At 34.6% G+C, this 10,694-nt stretch overlaps 1 protein-coding gene across 1 annotated transcript; it reads right to left on the reverse strand.

Moving 5' to 3' along the window:
• Nucleotides 1-575: 575 nt before the first annotated feature.
• EXOC1L (exocyst complex component 1 like) lies at nucleotides 576-10,694 on the reverse strand. The gene is made up of 4 exons (XM_072406858.1): nucleotides 10,574-10,694; nucleotides 10,198-10,275; nucleotides 6,572-6,702; nucleotides 576-3,113 (listed from the first exon to the last, which is right to left on the reverse strand). The coding sequence occupies exons 1-4, from the start codon at nucleotides 10,692-10,694 to the stop codon at nucleotides 2,850-2,852; spliced, it is 594 nt and encodes a 197-aa protein (XP_072262959.1). The 3' UTR covers nucleotides 576-2,849.

Raw genomic sequence — 10,694 nt, forward strand, 5'->3', positions numbered from 1 at the left:
TGTTTACTTTACAGGGTTGATTACATGTGTTTATGACTATGATGTTGGTTTTTAATGCACATAAAATATTTTAGGACACTATTTGTTTCAGAATCTTTTTTTTCTTCATTTCCCTTCTCTAAAAACTAGTGCGTCTTATGGTCTGGTGCGTCTTATGGTCCGAAAAATACGGTATATAACATTATGTTTTGAGTGAATTTGTCTCTGAACAAGACACTTGTAAGATTAGTTGTAATGCAATCAACTGTTCCTGAATATTTGTTCAGCAGTAGAGGTGAGTTTAGTGTGTTAATTATTAGAGTAGTTAAAGGAACTTTATGTAAGGTTAGGGTGATACTTTTGCATGGAACATAGTCACAAGTGGCATACTTTAGCTTTGCTAAACGTTATCTTAAGTTATCTAAAGTTATTCTTACAGAGGTTTAGAGTAAGTCTGCTATCAAGTTATTTGGATCACTCATGCTACTCAAGAATCACAAAATGTCCCCCTTATATTCAAGAGTCTGTAAGTTTTAATAGTTTATAAATCATAGCTCTCTCTCTCATACACAAGTAATGAATCAGAATTGCAGATATCTGTAAGAAAATGGTATATATTTACGACGGGCTTATTACAAGAAATAAAAAGGAAAGATAGAAAACTACCAAAAGTCCAGATTCTGTCATTTGTCATGTATCGTCTCAAATTATTTTTTGCTTACCCAAATTTTTTATTCTCACAGTTAATGTAAAAAGAAAATTACAACCACTCACAGTACATGTACTTAACAAATAAAGTGACACAGAAATATTAATGACAGATACACAGGCTTGACCTATTCATTCTTAAATGTTATATGATTAAACTTTAATCCTAAAGGATTTTGTTTTTTATAACATCATTTTCAGTTTAACACATATGTATATTAGAAAAGACACCTTCCAATAAAGGGTTTGACCATATCTCTATAACTTTTTGTTAAACAGAACTACTAAATAAGTGCTAAAACTATGAAAATGGAATGATTGCACATTTCTAATTGTTTGTTCTTGGTTGTTGAACATTGTTTTTCTTTCAAAGGCCAACACTTTATAAATATATTTGTTGTTTGTTTATTTCTTTTATTTATGTCTGTCTAGTAAAGGTATACATAATATTTACCCATATTTCAGTATTACTTCTTCTGGTACACAATGTGCAAAATTTTTAAAGCTCTCCAAGTCTGGAGAAGATACACTTTCATCAGTAAAGCTGAGTGATCCAGCAAACCTGGAAAAGATTTCTTTAAAGTCATTTGCTATTTGTTAGCAAATGTTTTCTATCCTGGACCAGATCCATTTTTAGGTTTGTTGGATCACCCAGCTTCACTGCTGAAAGTGTATCTTCTCCAGCCTTGGGGAGCTTTAATAAATCAGGGCCAATGGGTCTGCTTTATTATAGCTATTCATGACTAAAGAAGGTAGACTATCATGGGAAAACCTAAATGATCTGGCAAACCTGGGGTGGATCGGGTTTAGGATTGAAAACATTTGCAAACTAATTGCAAATAATTTTTAAGAAATCCATTCCAGTATTGCTGAATCACCCTGGTTCTCCTATGATATTTTTTCCGGTCTTGGAAAGCTTTAATATATCAGGCCCAATATGTCATGCAATTACAATATTATCAATAGCTATCATCTATTTCATATATTTCTGTTCAGTTAGGTGCTAATTCACGAGATGGAACGAGATGGAAGTGGCAGCTGGCACGCTGACTGCCCAGGAACCATTCATGTGAACTTAACCGTATACCCAGGTAAACATTCTTATGCAATTTATTTTGGACATTTTCTTGAAATCTGCAGTGATCATCAAGAAAATTAGACTTTTATATAATGCTGGCATTAAATGTGGGTCAGTTATTTTTAGAATTGGTTGAAAAGAATTATATTGCTGTCTTATAGTTCATGAGTTCCCTTGACTAAATTGAAATTCACAAACATTTCATGTTTTCACAATAGAGTGCTTTGGGTGTAAATTACTTTTTACCTGGTCCAAACAATTTTAGAAGGGTCTGGGCACATGCAAACGGCACATGTAATTATTGACTTAAATACTATTAGTATTTGCTGCAGGACCTTTGTTGGGTCGAATGCTGCATACCATGAATGTGTTTCCAAGGCCAGGTTTCAAGATCAGATTAAAATATTTCTATTACATCTAAAAATATATTTTTTAAACAGGATAGTAAATAAACATACATAAAAACCCTTCTGCTGAGGTTTCCTTTGCCCTCCTGTCCAGGACACACTATAGGTAACAGGAAAATTCCTTCTCAATGCTATCAAGGATATAGGGGAAATCTTCCAGTTAAGGTGACAACGCAAAATGTTATATGTTTGCTCACTCAGAAACAATCATCACCAGGACAAATTTAGTGGGTGTATCTCCCAAGCAAGCAATGAGTTAATCTTCCTCAGAAATCTATTTAAAGCTAATAAAAAAACTTTAGAAGAAAAAAAAGAACCAGTACTAGTACCACTCACTTCTGCCAGCTGTCGAAATGTGCAAACACTGGTTCTTTAGGAACCTGCTATACGATTGTTTAATTGTGGAATTCGAGTCAGATCTGAACTTCCCAGAAACTTATCTTGTTGAAATGTTTTCTTGTTTCTTTTTTTGTCATTTTCCTATTTCAACAATATGTTTTAGCACCTCAAACATGGTCTGTAACACTTATCTTTCTAAATAAACCCAATGAATCTAGAACCTTGACTCTACATGCTGAACTCTATCAAAGTGCACCTAACAGACTTAATATTATCCATGATACTTGACATGACTCTGTATTCATAAACGCAGCCATGGTATCTTATAACTGAGCTGCTTATGGTATTGGACATAAAGATAGACAAAGAAGATTGGAGGCATAAAAGCATATTCTCATAAGCACCAAGCAGTCGCCATTGTTTGAAGACCAGATCACTCCATCTTCTATGTAGGAGGAGTCAAAATTATTAACTTTGATGTCCCTCTTGGTATACTGTGTGTTTAGTTTAATTAAACTTCGAGCAAAGGCATATTTTGAGGCACAGCTGTAAGCTTCTACATTGCAGACTTCGTCGAACATCATGTCAAAATGTGGGTTGTCCTAAAAAATAGAAAAACGAGAACTGTTATATAATTAATTTATCCATTAGCAGGGACACAATAGGAAGCCCTGATCAACATGTGATTTCCAACATCTATACATACAGTCAATTTAAATGTGAAATATATATAAAGTCAACTGTATATTTACAGCCTAATTCCTGGTTTAAAGATGGTTTAAACTGATACAACCAAAACAACAAGTCAGTCTAATACCAATTCCAAATCACAATATCTTCTTTTGTCCCATGCATATATAAGGAGATATAAAGGATATGTAAATCCTAACAATCATCTTAGTTTATCGGTTCTTTTTGGAATGTTAAAGTAGAAATATTTTCATTTAGTTTTGCCTAAATTATAAATAAGAAGTAAATGGGCAGGTTATTCTAATATCAGAATAAACATATCTGTATTATGTCCTTTCTGTAAATAAAATCCTGTCTGTTCACCTTTGTTTATTTTTAGCTTAAAGTTCCATTTTAAATTTATGAATGCAAGTGCTGTAAGTTATTTTTCACTAAATTTAAAAGAAAATACCTGTCAGAAATTAAAATGTATTTGTTGTTATTAAGTTAAATAGTTCCCATACACTTCCTCTCTTGGAGTTACAAAGCTGCTCCATGTATACAGTAAAATGAGTGAAAGTTGTCAGGAAGTGAATTGCTGGCAGATTCACCATAATAAAAACAGGAAAAGATTCACCATAGAAAAATAAAAAACGAAAAAAAGCCAGTGATCCTGGCTTTGAATCTCTCATCTTTCCAGCTTCTGTGGGAGGAACTACACTGGAGCTGCATATGACGCTGCATATAACGAGTTTCTGTAGCTGAAAAAAACATTTCGCCATGATTAATGTGTGGCATGCAGTCCATCCTAAGTAACAACAACAGACAAATGGCCTGATTTGTTAAAACTCTCCAAGGCTGGAGATACACTTTCACCAATGAACCTGCATGATCCAGCAAACCTGGAATGGCTCTGGTCCAGGATTGAAAACATTTGCTAACAAATAGATAATTACTTTTAAGAAATCGATTCCAGGTTTGTTGGATCACCCAGTTTCACTGATGAAAGCGTATCCTATCCAGCCTTGGAGAGAATTAATAATTCAGGCCCAGAGTGTGAATGCTTAGATAGAAATGCCAGGATGGGCAGATTATAAACAGTGCAATGGTTAAAGGACTGATGACTGAAGTCTTCCAGCCCAGAAAATAAGACTGCAGGAGCAACTGGAGTATCTAAGGCTCTGTCTATATACTAAGCAGCATCCACTGAAAACAGTGAAAAATTACTAGCACACCCAATTCCTGACACAGGAGATGATTTACACTTTGTAACTTGCAAAATAAGGTAAGGCTGGAGCTCAGGTTTAGTGGTGTAATGGTGTAACCATGAATCAGAGGAAGAACACAATCTTTAATAAAATGTGCTTCCCTACTATCATATTTTGCCGTCTATATTGGCTTTAAGGTAACTATACAGAAAGTATATTTGGCTAACTTACTAGAAATAAAGAATAAATTATAGTGACAAAGGTCAAGCCATATTTACTTTAAATGTCCAATCATGTGCAAGGAAGGTAAAAAAAACTAGACTTTTTGCTTGATTGGATGACTGAAAGAAACAAAGAAAACCTAGGGACAAGGTACATAGGCAATCTTCTTCTTGTCATCTAATTTAGCTATTCAGTTATCTGCATACATTTTTTTTGATCCTTCTAACAAAAAACCTTTCTTGCCTCAAATGGTAAAGAGTTAAATACATAAATAAAAAGTAGAGAAACCAAAGCTGGGGTTTTTTAGGTAAAACAAATTTGTATTGAATATTTCATACGATTAATCATATACAACAAGAATGGTCAAATGTGGTCATTCACAATAAATAAGCATGGGGTATGTAGACCATTAGCTATACATGTCAGATACCTGACTAAATAACACGAGTATAAGACATAAAGTCCCTTGTCCTGACGCGTTTCGCCGTGTGGCGTCCTCAGGGGATTGGCAGAGACCAATAATACTTGTCATCCGGTGTAGCTTGTTGTCTCGTTAGGGTTAGGATTATAAATCCTAACGTTCCCTTGAGGAAGCCACACCGAATTGCTTCGGGACAAAGGACTTTACGTCTTATACTTGTTTTATATAGGTATCTGGCATTTATAGCTAATGGTCTACATGTCCCATGCATATTTATTGGGATGACCACATATCACCATTGTTATATATGGTTAGACGTGTGAAATATACAAAACAAATTTGTTTTGCCTAAAAAAAAAACCCAGCTTTCTTTTCTCTACTTTTTTTTACCTATATATTGTGGGGTGGCAAACATTAACATACAAAGGAAGGATTGCTATTCTTACTCTACATTTGACCATAAGGTACATAAACAGAATATGAGAGCAGAATCCTGCTGGATAAAAGCCTAAATAATAAATGTATGAAATATTTATATTTTCATACATTTATTGAACTTTTTTTTCCAGTCCTAATCATAGTGGACATACTGCATAACATATTGATGTATTTCACAGCATCTCCTTGACATTAAACTGCAAAATACAAATTTTTCTCTAACAGGTGGCATGAAAATGCCAATGTTTCAGCAAATGTGAAACTATATTTTTCTTTTGTTGTCATTTACACAAAATTCTATGCAATGACAATTATCACAAAAGGGCATAGCTGAAAAAAACTTTCTTAAGAACAGAAATAAAGCATGGATGCCACATGTGCCCAAGAAAGTTTTCAAGACAACTGCCATGTTTCACCCTTCACACTTTTGCAGTGGGCTGTTCTGCTGCACACATTAACACTCACCTTGCCTAGTAATATTGCCATATTGGACCTACCAATCAGAAATTAAACTACGTGTGAAATTCGTGGTGTCCTTATGTATGGGTGGCCAGGGGAGGAAGGCCAACTTACATTAGTGGTCAATGCAGTGCCCCTTTAAATTGGTGATCAGTTGGGAAATGCCCCTTTCACTTATTAGTAAAAGTGATCTTCTTACAATAAAGAAAAATGCTTCTTTACATTTGTGGTAACTATAAAACTACCCCTTTAAAATTAGGGTGAACCTTACATTAGTGGTTAGTTGTAGAGCACACCCCTTACATTGGTGGCCAGTAAGAGAGGTTCCCACTTACATTGGTGGTTAGTGAAAGAAATGTTCAATTACATTGTTGGTCAGTGTAATTCCTCCAGCTGTGGGACATGAAGACCTAAAGTTTGCAGACACCATCAGGTAGAAAAACAAATTACCCTTGGTAATGGCCTTAAATAAATTACTTTACCCTTGATTTAACCTGGTGCACCAGACTAAGTTCCATTTGTAAAAGATGTATCTGATCGAGTCTGTGTGATGGCCCTTATATTTGGTAACAGGCAATGTTTTTGCTAACAGTTTTTACAACTTTTTCCCAATAATATTTTTTAAAAAACGAAAACTTCTTACCGTATCTGCTTCCTTCCCATCAATAAACTGGAGATCTCGGAGAAACCACATCTCAGACACTTCATACTTCTCATCTAGACAAGCTCGGTAATGTTTAACCAGGGATATATAGACTTCTTCCCCTTTAGCCACTGCAAAACATGATTACTTTGAGGTTAGACTGTGACTTTTTTACAAGGTTAATACTTATAATAGGGTAGCTCAAAGAGTAATATTGCAATATGCTGTGAAATGTTATAGTAATCTGTTTTAAGTGGGCATTGCACCATAGCACACAAAAGAAACATACAAGACCCTTAACTAAACCTGTAGCTGCTGTTCCATTTGTTGACAGCGATGTGGACCTGTAGGCACAGAAAATTGATAAGACAGACTGAAGGGCATTATCATATTATTATGTGATGGCATGATGCCTTACGGCAGATCACAAATGTGTTATTGCGGTTTGGATCACAAGTCCCTGAATCAAGTATTTGAATTCCTTATTGCTTATAGCTCTCTCGTTGTCCTCTTTTCCACAAACTCCTATTTTTCATGTTATTTGTACATCCTTTGGTCTATGCAATTGCAACATTTCCAGTTATCCCCATCCAACTTGTTCCTCAACATGTATATAAAATAGTCATTATTTAGTGGACCTTACACTGGAAGATAATGGAAGCTGCCATTGCTGAAATCATTGTAAAGAACGCTAATTGCCTGGATGTAAAGCTGATCTTCTGGTGTCATTAGTGTCACACAGATATGAGCATAACGACTACTCTGTGACAAGTTGTGTGACACTGAACACCTGAGCTGTGTACTCATTCTGGGTCAGTGATTCAGAATGTATTAAAGTCCGAGGATCAGAATATGTAATATGTTGGCGCTATATAAATCCTGTTTAATAATGTTTAATAATACAAAACAGACAAGGTGTAATTTTGGAACCAGGTCCCAAATGGCAGTTTACATCATCTCTCAACTTTAAGAAAAACTCCCACATGCGTATGTTAATCCATTTTCTTGGTATACGCATTGGGCCTGATCTAATAAAGAACTCCAAGGCTACACTTTCATCAGTAAAGCTGGGTGATTCAGCAAACCTGGAATGGATCTGGTCCAGGATTCAAAACATTTGTTACCAAATAGCAAATTACATCCATTCCAGGTTTGCTGGATCACCCAGGTCCACTGATGAAATTGTTTCCTCTCCAGCCTAGGAGAGCTTTAATAAATTGGGCCCATTAAGGCCAACCATCACACTATCTGTAAGGAGTCTGCATGTTCTCCCTCTGTTCGTTTTGGTTTCCTCTGAGCACATTAGTTTAACCCACACACCCCAAACAGGTTGATTGGCTTCCCCTAAAATTTACCTTCAAATATCAATATCTCTATTTTAAAGTAGTGAATCTAACATTTACTGAAACATTCTTTGTTGGAAAATCTTCCAAGACCATGGGTTTCAGTGGCAGTAATAATAAAGTAATAGAAAGCAACCCCTACAAATAATAAAAGTAACTGTTGCTCCATATCTGAGGGCTCTATTTATAAAGTGATGAATCTGAAATGTACTAAAACATTCCTAGGTGCAGAATCTTCCAGGTCTATGTGTTTCAATGACAGTAATTGATTCTCCACCGGGGAATATTTCAGTGAGTCAAAGTCACTTCTTTATAAATAGACCCTTGGGAGTGTATAAAAGTAATAATGCAATGTTTTAGGATTATTCTGAATGCCCGCACACCACCCCTCAGACTGCACTTTACTTCAATTCACACTTTAATAAAAAAAGACCATTTCCAAAACTCGTCATATTTAGTTTGTCTATTACTATTTTTTTTATAATTGTGCATTACATCAATGTACAGTAAATTAAATCAATGTTTTTTTCCAGACTAGAATACAAATCATAAATACTTTTATATTAAGATACTAAATATTAATAGATCTGATATGTAAAAGGATTAGGTTTGTAAATACAAAGATATTTTGAGTCTATATAAAAAAAAAATCTACATATTGAAACTGACTTTGTAACCCTGGCTTATATACCACCTCATGTGTTTCATGTGTTCTCTAACTCTACTTGCAGAAAGCCTTACGGAATTATTTATTTACATACAAGAACAAGAATTTTATAACTTGTTAATTTCTTGTATCTATGGATTTTTCTATTTAACCTGAAAGGTCAGGCTATGGGAAATCAAAAAAATGGTTTGGAACAATAGCAAAGTCCATTTGCTCAAACTCTTTGTATTCTTGATCATGACAGTACAGTTAGGTGATCACAAATATAATTTGGAAATGCTATAATAAACAAAGAAGACAATAAACCAAAGCAGCATTGCTACAGAGGATTTGAAAGTCACAAGGACGTCTCAGAATAGGCTGAGACTTCATCATCAAAACATTGATGGCACTGATTATCTATTCCCTGCACAGAAACAAGTCAGAAACAACATAAGCACCTATTACATACAAAGTTCCACTGTAGTGAATATCAGCCTATATACATAAGTCAGTATATTGTTAGGTATACATACACATACATATTTAAAATAAAAAAAAAATGCCCTTGCATTGAAGTTGTTACTCAAATTTGTGCATTTGCATGTTTGCAAAGGCTACAGTCAGGTTTTACATTGATTTTATGGCTAATTACTGTGTTTTCATTAGAAAATGTGTTTATTAAGGATGAATGAAATTAAAAGTTGAAGATTTTGATAAATGTTGCATGTAATCAATTTGGACGGCAAAACTTTGGTGTTTTTTTGTATTTGTTTTAAGGGTATAATTTTTTATAAAGAGCTTCTGCGGGTTATTAAAGCTTTAACTATTCTAGACCTGTGGTCTGTTCTTGTCTCAACTGACAGCCCCTCATTATCCTCAAACATGTATGCTTTTTTATTCCATGGAAAGAAAACACACACACAAGCAAAAGATCAAGACAACAGTACACTAATACACAAAAACCAACAGGAACACAACACAAGTAGAAAGATTAATAAACTCCAAGCGGCTGAAATTGAAAAGAGTTTTTGCCTTTTGGAAATTCTGCAGATGGAGAAACAGGTCATTTTGTTAGGATTTTTGTTGTTGTTGCTTATCACTACTGTTTCTGATGTCACACTAATGTCAAGCTACATTGAATATACACATATAAATACACCTCCTTATATACCAAATATGAAAGACTAATCACACCACTTAGTTATATAGTTAGCCAGGTTGCAAAAACAGACACAAAGATCAACTGGTATGGAAAAAAACATAAAGAAAACCGGCATATTTCAGATAAAACCATATATACATAATGGCCATGGATTGCATACAGCTTATAGAAGGACAACTGTAACAAAGGACTTCATTTAGCAAATCTGTCAGTTAACTTTTCCTATCTTCTGTCTCCTTGCTCATTAACCATATCATGTTATCTAAGTTTAGGTTAAAATACATTTTTATAGTAAAACCCCACAACAAACCCAATATATCAGGTATGACATTTGTCATTTCTGTAAAGAACCTTGAACCATTTGCAGTTTACAAAACCAGCCAAGACTAATACAAAAATGACAATATTTTAACAGTATGCCATTAAAAGCAAACAACTTAGCAAATTAAAGCATGATGCTAATCTTCGATACCTGCATGCAAAACCTCAGGACAATGAGATTGAAAAGAACAGAAAAAGGAATTTGACTCCTCCACCAGCCTTGTTCTTCCTGTGGGATATTCACTGTGTGTGAATGACACAGACACGGAAAATATGTTTGACTGGAATATTGCCAACCTGGCAGCCTATTGCCAGGCACAGTGCAGGTGGCATATCATTGTGCTATGATACACAAACAAGTAGTATTATAACTATGTTGCAATGCAACTAGGATTATCACACATTAAACTATTACAGTCAATAACAGCCATGCAACTGTAAAAGAAAAGAAAATAGCAAATTGTAAAACCTAAATAAAATTGCATTACAAATGACACATTAAGGGGTTTTTATGCAATGGTCATTACCTGATGTGCACAAGTAAAACCTCTCCTTGTGTTTCGACTTTGTTTCAATAAACTCATATAAAGTGTGTCCTTGAGGTTTAAAAAGTTTTTTTTCCATGTCTTCCTTTAACAGTGACGACAT

Source organism: Pyxicephalus adspersus, chromosome 3, assembly GCF_032062135.1.
Source record: "Pyxicephalus adspersus chromosome 3, UCB_Pads_2.0, whole genome shotgun sequence".
NCBI classification, from domain to species: Eukaryota; Metazoa; Chordata; class Amphibia; order Anura; family Pyxicephalidae; genus Pyxicephalus; species Pyxicephalus adspersus.